This window comes from Lemur catta, chromosome 7 (genome assembly GCF_020740605.2).
Source record: "Lemur catta isolate mLemCat1 chromosome 7, mLemCat1.pri, whole genome shotgun sequence".
NCBI classification, from domain to species: domain Eukaryota; kingdom Metazoa; phylum Chordata; class Mammalia; order Primates; family Lemuridae; genus Lemur; species Lemur catta.
The window spans coordinates 104,450,971-104,470,581 of record NC_059134.1 but is presented as its reverse complement, the minus strand read 5'-3'; the positions used below and the strand labels follow the sequence as shown (position 1 = coordinate 104,470,581).

At 37.4% G+C, this 19,611-nt stretch overlaps 1 protein-coding gene across 7 annotated transcripts in view; it reads right to left on the bottom strand.

Annotated features, from left to right (window-relative positions):
* KMT5B (lysine methyltransferase 5B) overlaps window positions 1-19,611 on the bottom strand; it is a 57,091-nt gene that overhangs the window by 18,375 nt on the left and 19,105 nt on the right. For 5 of the 7 annotated variants that reach the window (XM_045558273.1, XM_045558271.1, XM_045558270.1 and 2 more), the window contains exons 2-6: window positions 18,877-19,112; window positions 10,109-10,256; window positions 6,601-6,669; window positions 2,145-2,310; window positions 1,478-1,587 (exon numbers count right to left, since the gene is read on the bottom strand). In XM_045558273.1, coding sequence (XP_045414229.1) covers window positions 1,478-1,587; window positions 2,145-2,310; window positions 6,601-6,669; window positions 10,109-10,256; window positions 18,877-19,036 — 653 coding nt within the window. In that variant the 5' untranslated portion in view covers window positions 19,037-19,112. The other 2 variants (XM_045558274.1, XM_045558275.1) reach the window with 2 other exon arrangements.

Sequence of the window (19,611 nt, the reverse complement as noted above, 5' to 3'; positions counted from 1 at the left end):
CATGGTTACTTGTGTATCTGCCTGATCCTTTCAAGAGAATGGAAACTCCTCCAGGACAAGAACTATGCTACCCATGTCTCTGAATCCTCTGCAGCACCTAGTGTGGTGTTTTGTAGACAGAAAGTACTCAAATACTTGCTGCACTGAATTAAACTTGCTGACTGCTGGATGAAACAGACAGGGTCCAGTGGCAGTAAACACTTAAGAGGACTCAGAATTGCACTGCCACCCTTTAGAGCAGGGCTCCCCAACCTACGGTGAGGTGTATAATTATTTCATTATATATTACAATGTAATAACAGAAATAAAGTGCACAATAAATGTAATGTGCTTGAATCATCCCGAAACCATCCCCTCCAGTCTGTGGAAAAACTGTCTTCCATGAAAACGGTCCCTGGTGCCAAAAAGGTTGGGGACTGCTTCTTTAGAGCACACTATCCATTAGGAATGTAATAATATAAGCCTATTCACAATCTTAAATTTTCCAGCAGCCACATTAAGAAAGAGAAAAAAGGTAAAATTAATTTTAACAATATATTTTAACCCAATATATCCAAAATACTATTTCAGCAGGTAATCAATGTAAGAACTATTAATGAGAAATAAAATTTAATATGAAATCTGGTGTCTATAACACTTACAGCACTTCTCAATTTAGACTGGCCACCCTTCAAGGACTCAATGTGGCTGGTGGCTACTGTACTAGACGGTGCCGCTCTCAAACCTACATTCTCATCAGCAATGCAGAGGGCCACAGGACCCAATTAGCAGGCTTGACACCACGACACCGTTCCAAGGCAAACAAAGCACACTCGTACTCACACCCACGAGAGGCCTGCGAGTAACTTTCTTTTGCCCGTTCCATTTTCAAGTGCCTGATCCTCCAAATTTTTGCTATAAGAAATACACCCAGGGGTTGGTACATGAAAGGGGCTACATGTTTCTCCTGGGAGATAAGGTGGGGAACAGGCATGATGGGAAAGAAGATACAGTCACACATTCCTTCTTTCATCTATGGCTTTTATTCCTCCTGGCTGGGTTCAACTCTATTTTTACCTGAGCCAGCACATATATTACTTTTTCTAAGCATGTAATGCATTAGGATGTTTCCACCCATAGAACTCCTAGGATCATTAAGATTTCATCCCCAACCTCTCCTTGAGGCCAGTAAAAGACTGACTCTGGAAGCCAGGTTACCCTGAACCTTTCAGTAGTCTCATCATTGAGAAGGCATCCAGACTCAATAAAGGGCAAATGAAAAGCACTTTGGCCTAGAGATGGGATCTGGTTCAACTCAGACTTTTAATTTCACTATCCTGACTCCAGTCAATGGGCCAAAGCAATGGCACTGCACTGGCTCCTTCAGAGTCGACTCTGACTTCATTCCTTACCATGAATTTCTTAGCACTTTGATAGTAATTTAAGAGAGAACTTTAAATAAAATTACTTTATGGGTTTATACTAGCATAATAGTTACCACTCTTTTGTTGCAACTATTTTGGCTCCATTTTGTTCTGATGAGTATCTATTACATGGCAATATTTCAAATCCACTGTCAGTTGCAAACATTCGCAAGTAAATAAATACCTAAAACAGGAAAAAAAATGATAATGACTTTTAATTGTTTACCCTGCTAGACTTTCTCAGAATTATAAAAGCAAACCATCAGCAACAATGTAAAAAATGTAAGATCATTAAGTAACAAATGTTACTGTTACTTTAAAATTTCATATACAGGCTGACCATCCTTATCCAAAATGCTTGCGTACAGACGTATTTTGAATTTTTTCCAATTTTGGAATATTTGAAATCCTCCAATGAGCATTTCTTTAGAGTGTCATGGGAGCAGCACTCAAAAATTTCAAATTGTGGAGCATTTTGGATTTCAAATTTTTGGATTAGGGATACTCAACCTGCATTTGAGTACCTAGTAGGCTTGATTCTCTAAAAATTCATAATGAATTTCATTTCTAGATGATGAGTTTTCTTTTTGGATGTCATCCAAATGGTCTTACGTGTCACAAGACTGTCACACTGATTAATTTTATGAAAAATCAATTTAAAATTTCAGTATTCACTAACATTCAGACTTTTGGTTTACTACTCTTATTCAAACAGGTTAATATTAATCTTAATAAACTTACATGTTCCTTGAATAATTTCTCCTGCATTTTGTTCTTGTTGAGAAAATAGTGTCGTGCCCATTCACCTGAAGTCAAACATTTGAAGGCTTTCTCCAAGTGTTCATCTTTCTTAAAACGTTCAATTACTTCCTTTAGTTCTTCTTGCCTTCCTTTAATAGGCCGAAATCTGAAAGAAGTCAAAACAATAAGTTATCTGCCACAATCCTTAGGCCACTGATCCATCTTAAGATCTTGAGAAAAAGCTAATACTTTAAAAACAGCCATGGTTATTAAAGATCTGACAAAAGAGAACAATCAATAATCTTGATCATTACTGTTCAAGTAATGTTGATCACCTGGATGTAAAACTTCTTTCTTCAAACTATATTTTAATATTTTTATTTCACTGTTATTAACTGTGAGGTGACCAGATGATTTAAACAAAAGCTGCCTGATTCAGGCTTATTCTAGTTATCTACTTTGGAAGGTACAAAATGAAAGATCTAGAATAGAGCACATCTAATTGAGAGTTAGAATGACAAGAATTTTTAAAAACATGCAAAATCAAGCTGCAAGAGTGCAAGGCAATGAGTTTCAGAAGTACGGTGAAACAAACAAAACCATGCTATGAACAAAAACATTCTCTATGTACGCAGAAAAACCCCAAACTAAGTATTCCAACAGGCCTTGAAACACACCCTGATGTTCCAACTACTTAAGTCAAATAGATCTCTGATAACTGCATTCAGAGAACAAAAAGAGGGCAAAAAGTATAACTCTGGCAGTGAAATGGCTATATTAGTGATGCAGGAAAAACTGTTGGGGTAGGAGTTTAAAAGGCTTCCATTATAAAAGCAGCCATGATGAATTCAGAACATTATACCGCTATATATATATCTCCACCCATGATGCAATCATGGTCCTGACTTAAAAGTTGTGAGCTCTTCATTCTAAAGCTGTGTTCTCAGTAAAATATGTGTACTATGATTAAAAGTACTTCAATCTTAATTTCAAAATTTCTTTTCATGTCAATTTCATTTGACTAATTTTCTCACAGATTTTATTTTTTAAAATAAAAACCCAGTAGAAAAAAGAATTAGATTCCTGTTCAAATAAAATACATGAAGAAAAAATATTAGTGACTCAGGAGAAAAAGTATCTGAACTATGCATCTCACTCTAACATTTACTACTACACATCTCATAAACCTGAAAATGCTAAAACTGAGATAAGATCTAGTACAAACTCCAGCAAAGGAAACATTCAGAATTTTTTTTCTAGATAAGCTATCACAAATAATATTTCAGTAAGATTTTTAAGCCACAATATTTCATGAAGGAGTATTTATTAGGTGGTGTGTACACAGAAGCACATGAAGTGCTGAGGTAAAAATACAAGAGACAGAAGACATGGCTACTGTTCTTGAATGGAAAATTTAATTGGGAATGAAAGACATATACATGCATCACACAGTTAAGCAAGGCTTCAATATGCAAACACATGTTAATATGGTAAAAATATGCACTGCTACAGCTCCTAAAAGTATGGAAATCACAACAAAGGTACAAGATTTGTTTGGGAAAGGTTTAAAAAAAGCACATTACAGGCAGAAAAAATTAAAAAGAAGGCACAGTGAGGGGAAGTCTAAGCAGAGGATATTAATAAGGGTGGATTCAAATACTAGGGTCGGCTGGCTAGCAATAATAAAAGAAAGTACTAGAACCAAGAGGAGAGAAGACAGGAGGTCCAAACAGGTATACTGTTTACTGGACAGGATCTCCAGAAGACCTCAGATAGACTAATGCATACTAATACCATTAGGAACTTACTAGCTATAGACTCTAGTTTCAGTAACTCTTAACTCTTACCACTATTAAGCAGAACTGAGAGTTCAAACACATTCTAGAGATAATCATATGAAGAAATGGACAATGATCTATTTTATTTTCCATTTTCAATCAATTAGTATATAAGCCCTAAGAAACATGAATGCAAGCCCTTTAAACAATTCAAAATGCCTTTAACTAGGCTGTCAGAATATGGTGTTGGAGAACCACCACTAAAATAATCTTTTAAAAGACTTGCAGAACTGGGCAGGCATCTAAACATCCTATTAAACTAATTGCTAATAGCCATCACAACTGATCTTGTCAAAATAAGATCTCGAAGAAACCCAATCTAGACCATTCCTGCTGCAGCCCTACACTATGGAGTTATCTGCACATGAAGGACAGATAAGACAACAAAGCAGCTGTTAGCTAAGGCACATACTTCAAGCAACATGAACTATGAAATGGGGAGAAACAGAAAACCCACCCAAGTTTAACACAGTAATCAGAAAAGCAATATTTCACTTTGAGCAAATGCAATACATCATCCATGACATTAGGTGGCAGGGCTACACTGACAGTGCTGAGCTATTAATATCTTCACATGCTCCATGCAGAACTGACCAGCGGGGATGCTCTATTTTAAAATAAGGTGAAGTTAGGGCTAAATTCACCTACAGCTCTTGAAAACATTACAGAAAAGTAAGCTACATACCTGGCATGAATCTTGGCTATTTTTAATAGGCTTTATGTGTGTTCTACACTTACAGAAACATGTTATTCCCACCTGAAAATGTCTTTCAGGTACCCTTAGTTTTGTTTACCCTTTATTCATGATGCCAAACAATTTATATGCTAAAACCAACATAAAATAGTCAACTCTTGATTTAGTAATATTCTGCCTTCCACCTTTCCTGTGTTGACTTTTGTTTCCGCTTTTCAGACTTTATTGCCTCAAACACAAATAAACCCTCCAAAACTATCCCCTGCTACCAGCTAGGAAGAACCTCTATTTCGCTTAGAATGTAATTTGCTGTTCCAAAAGTGTTAAAACTTACTGTCACAGTTGGCTGCTATAGGCATGAAATGATAGTTAGAAAAAGGAGGAAGAAAATGGTTATGGGTGCAGATAGGCAGAAGAGACAGTTGTTTTCCATAATATATAAAAACCACCTGGCTGACAGCTCAAGTCAAACCCCATTACAACAAATAGTGTGGGAAATAAAAATTAAGACAGTTAACAGCTATTAGGGCTAGAGCAAAATCCACTGAGGACCTTAGAAGAAAATAATTTTCTATTTTGAACAGAAAAATACCCTCTCTTTTCTCCTTAACCATAATCACTCTAAATATCCCATACAAACTACATTAAGCTATCCTTACACTGTGGTACTTAAAGCTAGAAAAAAATTCACAGATCATTTAAAATAACCCTCTTGTTCCACAAATGAGACAGATGAGGCCCAACATGGCTAAGCAGTTTTCCAAGGACTCAGAGCTAATTAATGGAAGAGCTGGGACATACGCAGGCCCTTCTCATTCCTGCTCTATTACTTGGCCCAGGAGAGCCCTCTTGTGTCATTTCATGGTTAGAAGAGCATCTGACCATGGGCTTGCCATGAGCACCAGCACTGAGCCCGGCCAGAGACAGCTCTAGCTTGTATACTGATGATACAGTGGGAGGGATGGATGCAAATATGAATTTTTAAATTTAGCATTTGGGGGTGGAGTAGGGTGGCAGGAGAGGCAAGAAAAAATAGGTATTTGGCATTTCCAAATCAATATGCCCCTTCCTCCTCTCTTAATATAAAATTTGCTACTTTAAATAAATCAAACATTAATTTTTCTCTTTCCACACTTCTGATCAATGGCTGGTATAAGAAATAAAAAACATCATTTACAATGGCTATTATTAAAAGAGGCAGGAAAAAAAAAAAGTATGAATTCACACTCCCACACACACCTGTTCCCCACTCTTTCCAGAGACTGACTTCCCAGGTTTTCTTGCTATTTGGTTTTTCTGTTTCCAAACCCAAGAGACCACTGTGGCAATGAAGAAAAGTTGTAGATTTGTATTAGCTGTACTACTGTGCCCTTCCATTAGCATGTACAATCAAGAGTTGACTGGAGGGAGGGGGAAAAGAGGAAGGGGAACAGAAAAAAGGGTGAAAGGGAAAGAGAGGAAGAGAGAAAAATGCTCAAATATTTTAAGATATAAAATTTATAAGACCATGAGGCAACATAGTGAACACATTTCCCCCTCTGAAGAAAGTTTAGCTGCCAACTGACAGTCTGCAGATGCTGAGCAGGAGTCACAGAACCACAGCTCTCCATTCCTTCTTGACCTGAAAATAAACAAGAACCAAAAACATACCTGGCTGAGTCCTGCAATCAGTGCTCAGCTAATTCCATGGAGTGAGTCCTGATCTTTTGTTGAATGATTTGTTTCTCTTAAAATTACCCTGTTATGGAGTACAAGTGGTTTTTTAAAAAATATAACTATTACCAAACTATTGAAAAAGGTTTGCAAAATGTTCTAAAACTTGTATTTATGCTGACACCTCAAATTACTTAAAACAAAAGAACATTATAAAGACTGAAACAGGTTAGTTGGTATCTTATTATTGTTTGTAATGCACTCTACCTACCTCACAGGGTTGTTGTGAGGAAAACTGTCAGATTTTGAAAAATGCCTTGAGCTCCTCGAAGGAAAGGCGCTATATAAATGCAAAAACAAACAACAACAATAAAAAACTATTTGTATAATTTGTACTCGTAATTTCTAAACAGACTTACAATATTTGTTGTTGCAAAAATCCTTAAAATTTGGTGGTATTTAAGAACTTTGTGAAGCCACAGGCAGGCACAGCAGGATAAAAGCTGCTAAAATTCTTTTTCTCCCACATAACACAATCTTACCATTATTAAGTTAGAAGGCTTAAAAAATTGCTTTGCCCCTAATTTTAAAGTGATATTTAAAGTGATTTATACATTCGTATCGTTAGTATCGTATTGTTAGTAAATACAGTGAAATATTAAGATTAAAACAAATGTTCAAAATATAGCCAGTTTTGGAAATTCTCAAATCATTAAACATCTACTGTTTCTAAACATTCTTCCTGGTGATACACTGAAAGAAGTAGAAGTGAGGCAAAAGGACATAAAAAAGAGAAATTTTAAAATAACAGTCAAATTACCGATGCATAAACATGAACACAGAGAGACCACTTAGACAACGAATATGCAGCCAGCTTGAAGAATTAAAACCCAAGATCCATCACATTTTCCAGTCACTTCTTTTGAGAGAAGAGTCAATAAATTAGCAATTTAAGAAGTATTTATTGGTTATCTACTATTCCAATAAAGCACTATAGATTCTTATTTTCTATAAAATATCATCTTTGAAAATGATTTAAGTCAATATTCCAGTAAATTCTTGCTCAAAAGATGAAGAAGAGCTAGAAGGGATAGTTTTATTTTCAAATAAATCCACTAAGATTAAATGAAAATGCATACGTTTCTCTAAGATTAACAGGCTTCACTAATAAAATGTGTGTCTTCTTAAATGGCAGCTTACATGAAGAGTCTGTTAAAATGCACATGAACTTCTGAACACCTCTAGCAGAAAGAGGAGGGGCCTGCATAGCCACACTGGCCTCAAGAGCCAGCACTGCTATGAAACCCACCTGCTCTATCTAGGGAATAGGACTGTCTGCATCACCACAAGCTGTTTTAGGAACTGTATAATGAAATGTTGCACTGAAAAATATGAATAAATGTATTTTTCTGCAGGTTTAACTTGTTTAACCAGCTTTCATTGTAGATGCTTCAATTTCTATGGGAAAAAATTGTATGTACTGGATGCATTTTAACTTAGGAGTCCTCAGATACAGTAATTTCTTGAGTGTTAATATTTGTGTGGTAATCCTGAACTTTACATTTTATGACTACATGGTTTTAGGTGAGCCCTAGGAAACTACTGTTAAGGAAATTTTTTATCCACTTATCACATCACAATGAAACTCATAGGCTAGATGGTTTAGGATCCAAGTGCAGTCTGGGAGCTTGCTAGAAATGCAGAATCTCAGGCCCTATCCCAAAGCTACTGAATCAGAACTTGCATTTTAACAAGATTCCCAAGTTATTCATATGTGTAAACTAATTATGAGAAGCAGTGGTCCAGGAGAGAGTGTTTCCTATTGCAGACACCAATAATAGGTAACCCTTCATCCTCTTGAATAAACCCTGGGGGTTTTGGAGTACATGAAGTTCTTTTATAAACACTGTAACTTTCATTGTAATTTTGACTTAACACTTTCTGAAATGTTTTATGTGCTTCAATATCTCAGTATACAAGACATAATCAACATAATGTAACTTTCTTGATGGCTACGGGTCAAAATTATGCGCCTTTGCAGTGATACCCTGAATGCCACTAGGTATTGTGTCAAATAGTGATTCACATATTCACATTTCTTAACTCAGGGAAAAGAAAAAAAAGGGCTTTAGGGCAACTTAAATATTATCAGGATCTTTTAGTCTTCTAGGAGGAGAATGAGCACTAGTCTCATTTATGTTCAATGGGAAAAAAGGGAAGTGGACTTAAAATAATGCAAACTACATCTTATTTGGACATCACAGCATCCAAACTTGCTGATTTTCCAGAGAATGGCCAGCCATCTAGCAGGGAATTATTTAAATAATCTCTCAACTCCATTCCAACATTTCACTTCATCTCAGTGAGTAAAGATGTATGACAGAAAATTACATTAAAATATCAAAGGCACGTTTTTACCTCAATTACTTCTTTCTAGAATATAATCACTAAGTGAAGCATACAGTATCTTTTTAAAATTCTGGCAAGGGATAGAATCAAAAGGGGAAAAAAGAGAACACAAGACTTTCCTCCAATTGCCCATACTTTGCTGCCTCACCCAACTGTTTATCACTGACCATCTTTCAGGGTTGCTACTGACACCAGAACGTAAAACCCCAGTGCAGGTATGATGGACATGAGTGAAGGCGCCAGAATTTGCTCCACCTCCTAAATCCCTGCTGCTCTTCTTTTCCACCAGATTCAAAAACTGCTCGCTGTGGAAGTTAAGGGATAAAAGTTGCAAAGTTCTGACCTGTTTAGTGGCAGAAACAATTATGAAATGATCTAAGGGTCTTTTTTAAGAGGAGCGATGATATTTTAGAGAATTAGAACAAAAGAGAGACCTCAGATGTTCAAAGATGACAGATTTCAAGAATAACGGAATACTTTACATGTATGGCATCTGATACTCAATAAAACACATCTAATTTCTTACCTGCATAGTGAATACAAACACATCTTTAAAAATATTCACTCATATAATGATTAGCTGAATTTCAAAGATTAAACATGACAAAATCCCCTATATATTAATATATAATAGCAATTATTTAAAAGAAAAGTCTATAAGGAATAAAATAGGGATGTAACCTACTTTAAGTAGGAAACAATCATACATTTTCATGGTTGTGCAGGATGCTTATAAAATTTTTCTTTTCGCTAATTATCAACATTTAAAACAGAATATGAAGATGCTCCTCCAGCTTTATATTTTAATAGACATGTTCTGAGGTAAAATAAGAACACAAAATTAAAATTGACAAGATTCTTAGAGGCTTTGCCTGCTGCTTTTGGCTCAAACGCAGAAAACCCTTCATTAGCAAAGAACTTTCCTTTTTTTTTTTTTTTTGAGACAGTCTCACTCTGTTGCCTGGGCTAGAGTGCCGTGGAGTCAGCCTAGCTCACAGCAACCTCAAACTCCTGGGCTCAAGTGATCTTCCTGCCTCAGTCTCTCGAGTGGCTGGGACTACAGGCATGCGCCACCATGCTCGGCTAATTTTTTCTATATATTTTTAGTTTTCTAGCTAATTTCTTTCTGTTTTGCTTTTAGTAGAGATGGGGTCTCGCTCTTGCTCAGGCTGGTCTCGAATGCCTGAGCTCAAACAATCTACCTGCCTCGGCCTCCCAGAGTGTTAGGATTATAGGCCTGAGCCACCGTGCCCAGCTAAGAACTTTCCTTTAATGTCACTTTAAATTTTGAGCAAAAGTAAAATTAGCCAATTATTTTCTTAAATTCAACATCACCATCTGTCCCATTCAGGATAAAGACTTAGAATTACCTAGTATTCATTTTATGTGTTTGAAAACCTAAATAGGGATCAAGAACCAAACTGGTCGCTAGGTCATCATTTTCACAGAGCTCCTTGGCAGACATTCCAGAAGATGGTACATAACGACTCTGTCCTTCAAATCCTGAATTACCATTACCTGTGAAAAGCAAAAGAAAGAAAAATAACAAATTGAAAACTACTTAAATCTACCTTAAAAATCTTTAGCTTTGTTGCCCATTCAAGCTAGTAAACAAGAAATGAAAAATTACCTATTTCAATCATTTTAGTATTTAAGAATTCAGTACCTTTTGCATAAAACAGAAAACCTAATGCAGTAAACTACCTCTATTATTGAGGCTATTTTGGTCAGCAGAGATCATCATCAGGCTCCCAAAAATGGGGCCTGGGTAGTTGTGAGAATCTTTGGTTCAGAGGCTTTACTCCCCCCCACCCCCCACCTCCAAGGAACACTGAGAAACGGGATGGGATGTTCACTATTTTAACACAGCATATAGTGTCGCTGCAGATACTGCTGAAGTGAGAGGTAAGTAAGAGGAACATAAGATAGTTTCTGCAGCAAGTGCCAGAATTACATATCTCAAGTACCAAAAGGAATCCTGGAGCTAATTTCAGCTTCCTGCTTTTGGACAGAGGAGTGATTATCATCCCCACTTTGCAGGCAACTGAGGCCCAGAGGTTAAGAAACTTGCCTATGATTCCACAGCTGGGAAGAAGCGGGGAAAGTAATAGAGAATAACAAGCCTATTTCTAACTAACCTCTGTTTGAAACAATTCTGAATAACCAGATAAAAATAGGGACTGAAATAATTGGGTTTAATTGTGGAAGAAAAGCAATGTAAAAAGGAAAGGAAGGCCAAATTTATAAGGATGAAGCTTCATCAGTGCTGATTAACTTTGACGTATACATCATTGACAGTCTCTTCATGGAATTAGCATATATGATTTACAGAGGACACCAGCAATATAACTTTAAGGCTCTCAAAATCAAAACTTGGACGAATGAGACACAGATTAACTTTCTTTTCATTCACTCTCAAAAAACAAAATAAACACATGTAAGTTCCTGTGAAGGTAGATACATGATTTTGCAATCAAATTATTTGCATGTAGGTATGTGAAAAGCTATCAGAGTTGTTATATTTTCTATAACAGCTACATGGAAATATAATTCACATATCATACAATTCACCCATTTAGTGTACAAGTCAATGTTTTTTAACGTATTCACAATCATTCCACCATCACCCCTAAAAGAAACCCCGTATCCATTAGTAGTCTCTACCCCCTCCCCTCTCCTGCACAGCCCCTGGCAACCACTAATCTACTTTCTGCTTCTATGGATTCGCCTATTCTGAAAATTTCATACAGATGGAATCATATAATGTGACCTTTTGTGACTGGCTTCTTTCAATTAGCATAACGTTTTCAAGGTTCATCCATACATCAGTACTTCATCCTCTATTATGGTCAATTCATATGCCATTATATGGATATACACCATGTTTTGTTTGTCCATTTGTCTATTGCTGGACATGTGAGTTTTTTCCACTTTTTGGCTACTATGAATAATGCAGCTACAAATATTTGTGAAAACGTTATTGTGTGTATGTATGTGTTCAACTCTGTTAGGTACGTACACACCTAGGAGTGGAACTGCTGGGAGTTATATGGTAACCTTATATTTAATCACTGAGGAACTGTCAGACGGTTTTCCAAACTGACTGCACCATTTTACATTCTCACCAGCAACGTGCCAGAATTCCACATTCTCCACATCCTTAACAAGACTTATTATGTCTTTTTGATTCTAGACATCCTCGTAGTTGTGAAGTGTTATCTTGTGATTTGGATTTGCACTCCCTCATGATTAATGATGTTGAACATCTTTCCATGTGCTAAGTGGACACTTGTTTATCTTTAAAGAAATTTCTGTCTGTTCAGATCCTTTGCCCATTTTAAAACTGGGTTTTGCCTTTTATTGTTAACTTTTAAGAGTTCTTCATATATTCTAGATACTAGTTCCTCAACAGATATACGATCTGAAAATATTTTCTCCCATTCTGTGGTTGTTTTCTCAGGTTCTTGATGGTGTCCCTTAAAGCAAAAAAGTTTGTAATTTTTAACTTATTTATTTATTTTAGAGATGGGGTCCCACTATGTTGCCTAGGCTGGATTTGAACTCCTGGGCTCAAGAGATTCTCTTATCTCAGCCTCCCAGTAGCTGGGACTATAGGTGCTCACCACTGCACCCAGCAAAAAGTCTACAATTTTGATGAATTCCTGTTTATCTATTTTTTGTTTGTTCCTTGTGTTTTTAGTGTCATATCTAGGAAGTAACTGCCTAATCCAAAGTCAGGAAACTAATGCGTATGTTTTCTTCTAAGAGTTTTATAGGTTTTGCTTTTACATTTAGGTCTCTGATACATTTTGAGTTACATATGGTGAGATAGGTGGTTCAACTTCATTCTTTTCCATATGGATATCCAATTTTCCCAGCACCATTTGTTGAGAAGACTATTCCTTCCCCACTGAATTTTCTTGGCATTCTTGCCAAAAATCAATTGACCAAATATGTGAGCATTTATTATGGACTCTCTATTCCATGGATTTACATGTTTATCTATATGTCAGTGCATCACTGTCTTGACTACTGCATCTTTATAGTGAGTTCTGAAATCAGGAAGTGAGTTCTTCAACTTTGGTATTTTTCAAGACTGTTTTGGATATTCTGGGTCCCTTAAAATTCTAAGATTCTAGGAATTTCAGGATCAGCTTGTCATTTTCTGTAAAGAAGCAGGTTAGTATTTTGACAGGGATTGTGCTGAGTCCATAGATTTGAGGAGTACTGCCAATTTAACAATATTAAGTCTTCCAACCAACAAACAAGAGATGTCTGCTTTCCACTTACTTAGATTGTCTTTAATTTCTTTCAATAATGTTTTATAGTTTTCAGAGTACAAGTTTTATACTTCTTTTGTAAAATTTATTCCCTTTTTGGATACCATTGTGAATGACATTGTATCCTTTTTGGATTGTTCATTGCAAGTGTATGAATATACAAATAATTTTTGCATACTGATCTTGCTTGTTTGTATCCGGAAACCTTGAACTTGTTTATTATTATTATTACTTTTTAAGAAACAGGGTCTTGCTGTCACCCAGGTTAGAATGCAGTGGCGTGATCATAGCTCACTGTAACCTCGAACTTCTAGGCTCAAGCAATCCTCCAGCCTCAACCTCCTGAGTAGCTGGGACTACTGGCACGCACCACCATGCCTGGCCAATTTTATTTTATTTTATTTTATTTATTTATTTTTTTTGAGACAGAGTCTCACTTTGTTGCCCGGGCTAGAGTGAGTGCCGTGGCATCAGCCTAGCTCACAGCAACCTCAGACTCCTGGGCTTAAGCGATCCTTACTGCCTCAGCCTCCCGAGTAGCTGGGACTACAGGCATGAGCCACCATGCCCGGCTAATTTTTTTGTATATATATTTTTAGTTGGCCAGATAATTTCTTTCTACTTTTAGTAGAGACGGGGTCTCACTCTTGCTCAGGCTGGTCTCGAACTCCTGACCTCGAGCGATCCACCCGCCTCGGCCTCCCAGAGCTAGGATTACAGGCGTGAGCCACCGCGCCCGGCCAAATTTTAAAATTTTTTTATAGAGACAAGGTTTCACTATGTTGCCCAGGCTGGTCTTGAACTCCTGGCCTCAAGTGATCGTCCTGCCTTGACCTCCCAAAGCACTGGTATTACAGGTGTGAGCCACCAAGTCTGGCTTCATTTATCAATTCTAATACAAGTTGAGTATCCTTAATCTGAAAACCTGAAATCTGAAACTTTTTGAGTGCCAACATGACACTTAAAGTAAATGTTCACTGGAGCATCTCAGAGTTTTGGACTAGGGATGCTGAACTGGTAAGTTCAGTTGACCCTTGAACATGGGTTTGAACTGCATCTGCATGGGTCTACTTATATGTGGATTTTCTTCCAACTATACCACCTGAGACAGCAAGACCACTCAATCCTCTTCCTCTGCCTACTCAAAGTGCAGATGACAAGGATGAAGGCCTTTATGAATATCCACTTCCACTTAATTAGTAAATGTATTTTCTCTTCCATATGATTTTCTTAAATAATATATTCTTTTCTCTAGCTTACTTTATTATAAGACTACAGTATATAATACATGTAACATACAACACATGTTCATAACTGTTTATGTTATCAGCAATGCTTCAGGTCAATAGCAGTTAAGTTTTTGAGGAGTCAAAACTTATATGCAGATTCTTGACAGCATGCAGGGCAGGGGAATTTGGCACCCTAACCCCTGAGTTGTTCAATAATGCAATATTCCAAAATCTGAAAAAATTCAAAATCCAAAACACTTCTGGTCCCACGCATTTTGGATAAGGGACACTCAACCTGTAGTTCTGTAGTAGATTCCTTAAGGGTTTTCTATATACACAAACATGTTATGTGCAAACAGAGATAGTTGCACTTCTTTCTACCCAATTTGGATGCCTTTTAATTCATTTTCTTGCCTAACTGCCCTGGCTGGAACCTCCAGTACAATGTTGAATAGAAGTGGTGACAGTGAGTCGGGTGTGGTGGTTCCGTCTTAATCCCAAGGCTTTGGGGGTTCTGAGGCGCAAGGATCACTCGAGGCCAGGAGTTTGAGACCAGCCTGAGCAAAACCCCACAGAGCAGAGAAACCTTGTCTCCACTTGGTGCGTGCCTGTAGTCCCAGCTACTCAGGAGGCTCAGGCGAGAATGGCTTGAGCCCAAGAGTTCTAGGCTGCAATGAGCTATGATAGTACCACTGCACTCCAGCCTGGGTAACAGACTAAGAACCATCTCTTAAAAAAAAAAAAAAAGCAGTGAGAGTGGATATCCTTGTCTTGTTCCTGATCTCATTGGGAAAAACATTTAGTCTTTTACCATTAAATATGACATTAGTTGTGATTTTTCATAAATTTCCTTCCTTCAACAAGTTGAGGTATTCTCTCATCCTAGTTGCTGAGTGTATTCTAAAAAGGTGCTGGATTTTGTCAAATGCTTTTTCTGCATCTACTGAGATGATCATGTGATTTTTGTCCTTCATTCTATTGATATGATACATTACATTGCTTTTCAAATGTTAAATCAACCTTGCATTCCTGGAATAAATTCCACTAAGTCATGTTGTAGAATCCTTTTTATATGTTGCTGGATTTGGATTGGTAGTATTAATATTTTCTTGAGGATTTTTATGTCTATATTCATAAGGGATATTGCTCTATAGTTTTCTTGTGATGTCTTTGGTTTTGGTAACAGGGTAATAAAATGAGCTAGAAAGTGTTCCTTTCCCCTCTATTTTGTGGAAGTTTGTGATGGTATAAATTCTTGTTTAGACATCCGGCAACATTCACCAAGAAGTCATCTGGGGCCTAAGGTTTTCTTTATGGGTAGTTTTTAAATTTTTATTATTAATTACTGGTTCTCTCTCTTTACTCACTGTAGGTTTATTTAGATTTTTTCTTTTTTTTTCCCAGACATAGGATCTTACTCTGTCACCTGGGCTAAAGTGCAGTGACATCATCATAGCTCATTGCAGCCTTTAACTTCCAGGCTCAAGCAGTCCTCGCACCTCACTCTCAAGCAGCTGGAACTACAGGTGCAGGCCACCATGTCCAGCTAATTTTAATTTTTATGGAGATGGGGTCTTGTTATGTTGCCCAGGCTGGTCTAGAACTCCTGGCCTCAAGGGATCCTCACACCTTGGCCTCTCAAAGTGCTAGGATTACAGGTGTGAGCCACTGTGCCCAGTCTCTATTTCTTCTTAAACCAGTTTCAGTAGTTTGCTTCTAAGAATCTGTCCATTTTATCTATCTGATTTGTTGGTATACAGCTGTTAATGGTATTATGTTATAATCCTTTTTAATTCTGTAAGCTCATAGCAATGTCCCCTCTTTCATTCTTGATCTTAGTAATTTGAGTCTTCTTTTTTTGGTCTTCTATAAGGTTTGTCAATTTTGTTGATCTTTTCAAAAACCAACTTTTATTTTTGTTGATTTTCTCTGTTTTTCTATTCTCTAGTTCATTAATTTCCACCCTAATCTTTATCATTTCTTTCCTTCACTCTTCATCTTCTGGTGTTTTAAAGTGGAGGGTTTCCCTTTAAGCCACTGCTTTAGCTGCATCTGCTAAGTTTTGGTACGTTGTGCCTTCCTTTCTATTCACTGAATGTTTTCTGATTTCCTTTTTGTTTTCTTCTTTGATCTACTGATTATTGATTGAGGAGTATGTTGTTTAATTGCCATGTATTCATGAATTTCCCAAATTTCTTTCTGTTTCTGATTTTTTTTTTTTGAGACAGAGTCTCACTGTGTTGCCCGGGCTAGAGTGAGTGCCGTGGCGTCAGCGTAGCTCACAGCAACCTCAAACTCCTGGGCTTAAGCGATCCTACTGCCTCAGCCTCCCCAGTAGCTGGGACTACAGGCATGCGCCACCATGCTCGGCTAATTTTTTCTATATATATTTTTTAGTTGGCCAGATAATTTCTTTCTATTTTTAGTAGAAATGAGGTCTTGCTCTTGCTGAGGCTGGTCTCGAACTCCTGACCTCGAGCAATCCACCCGCTTCAACCTCCCAGAGTGCTAGGATTACAGGCGTGAGCCACTGCACCCGGCCTTTTTTTTTTTTTTTTTTGAGAGAGTCTCACTCTGTTGCCCAGGCTAGAGTGCTGTGGCATCAGCCTAGCTCACAGCAACCTCAAACTCCTGGGCTCGAGCAATCCTCCTGCCTCAGCCTCCCAAGTAGCTGGGACTACAGGCATGTGCCACTACGCCCAGCTAATTTTTTCTATATATATATTTTTAGCTGTCCATATAATTTCTTTCTATTTTTAGTAGAGACAGGGTCTCACTCTTGCTCAGGCTGGTCTCAAACTCCTGAGCTCAAACAATCCGACCGCCTCGGCTTCCCAGAGTGCCAGGATTACAGGCGTGAGCCACCACGCCCAGCCGTGTTACTGATTTCTAATTTTACTTCACTGTGATCAGAGAACATACTTTCTATCCTATAGAATGCTCCATGTGCATGTGAGAAGAATGTGTATTCTGCTGTTGTTGGGTGGAATGTTCTATAGATGCCTGTGAGGTCTAGTTGGTTTACAGTGTTGTTTAAGTTGTTCTATCCATTATTGAAAGGGAAGTAATGAAGGCTCCAAATTATTGTCAAACTATTTTTCCCTTCAATTTTGTCAGTTTTTGCTTCGTATGTGTTGAGGCTCTGATGTTAGGTGAAGTCACTGCATTTTATCTAAGATGGAGCACTGCTCTGTGCTCTCCCGTTTCTCTTCATCATTGGCTCTCGTTTTGCACCATTCTTGCCCAATGACATTCAATGTGATGCTGTCATCTATACACTCTGGGCTTTCCCAACCTATCCCTCTATATTTATCTACACTTGGCAAAGTGTAACCCACATAATGGTAATTTCCTAAATTCTTGTGTAGTTCCAAGAATTAAACTAATCAAAACATTTCTGTACTATGATGCACAAAAGGAAGCCAATAGCAATTAGCTAAAAAGCTTAAGAGATGCCCAATTTACTAACCAGAACCAATACCACTGATACGGTCACTACATTTCTCAATTCTTCAGGTTCCCACCAAATGCTAAGGGGTGAGACAGGCTCAGGGTGCATGCTTAATGCAACCTCTGGAGTGAGCCAGTGTCCATGCAGAGGACAGCCTGTTCAGTCCCAGGCTCTTTCCTACTCCCATCCCAAGTAGGAATTCTGCCTGGTTTTCTACAATAACAGTGACCTAATCTGATGTGACAAGGCTAAGGATAGTCTGGGCCCAATGAGTAGCATAAGAAGGAAATCAATCAGAACTGGTACAATCTATCTGAAACTGTAGAAAACCCCAGGCTAATCCAAACCACTGGGAATACGCCAATTCCACCACAAATTAAGGATATTCAATAGTGGCTAGATTGTTAGAAAAAGCAGAAACTGAAAAAAATCGTCCTCCTTAACATGGGCATACAAATGTGGATGACTTTTTGGACATATAGCTACCTAGTTATACAATTATCCTCAGACATTTTACTACTCTTACAGGAAGTATGAAACGTGTACTAAACCTCCAATTTCCTGAACTCACAAAAAAGCATCCTCACCCTCATACAGAGACATACAGAGGTAATAAAGTTAACGTGTTATCAGCAGTGTTTCACTGTGAGGATAAACAACTGTTTACCCTGTATAAACAGAGTAAGTATCTACGATTTGTGAAGCTGCTTTCATGCAGTCAGTTCTATCTGTCCTCCATTCTACGTATGTAGGTTGGTTAATAGTTGATTTTATTATTCACATTATTTCATACAACATTTATAAACGTTAGCATAGAAGTACATACTTATACTTACATCGAATATAAAAAAATACCATTTAAACCTATAAGAAATTCAAAAGCAGTGTTTTTAAAATTTTTATATGACAACCATTCAGGTATAAATTCTACAAAATATAATTTAAAGTCATGGATGGAAAAGCATGATAAAGATTATACTAAGCATTAAATTTAAGTTTTACATATTGTTTGAGAAAACTGATATGACTTTGAAAGTAAAAAAATTATACTCTTAACTATGAAAATGTAAAACATTGTTCTGATGACAAAACAGAAGGCACATTACCAACTGGAAGGAATTACTGCTGCATATCACAATCGAAACAGTCATATGTCATCTGTTTAAGTGTATACATACATCTGCTTGACCTCCTCTCGACTGCGTTTTTGCCAGCCTTTAGGGTGTCCTTCCCAGTGTGCTGTAGTTTTGAGTGATTCTGCTGATGGTCGTTAGACAACTTGCCTCCATTTCTCCTGCCATTCACCACCATGTTCTTGGATTCTCCCAACCACTTCATACCCACAGACAGCCTGACCCAGGTGCATTTAGTCACTCTCTTCTAATAGCTTAGAGAATAACTTCAATGTTCTCTCCTAAGAGAAACAAAATAAGAAAAACAAAACAAAATGTGGAGGTAAATATAAGGATCAATCTAAACAAACCCTTGAGAAAGATACGCAACATTTAAAGTATAGTCATGCACCACATAACGATGTTTGTTAATGACAGACCCATATACAATGGTGGCCCCATAAAATTATAAGGGAGCTGAAAAATTCCTATTGTTTAGTATTGACTACATTACACACTTTCTATCATTAGTCTAGAGTGTACTCCCTTCTCATTAAAAAAACAACAGTAACTGTAAAAGAGCCTCAAGTCCTTCAGGAGTGTTCCCGAAAAAGGCATTGTTATCACAGGAGATGACAGCTTCATGCATATTATTGCCCCTGAAGACTCTGCAGTGGGACAAGATGTGGAAGTGGAAGACAGTGACATTGATGATCTCGATCCTGTGAAAGCCTAGCCTAACATGTGACTGTGTCTTTAGCTTTTTTAAAAAAAGTTTTAAAAGAAAAAAAAAAAAAAATA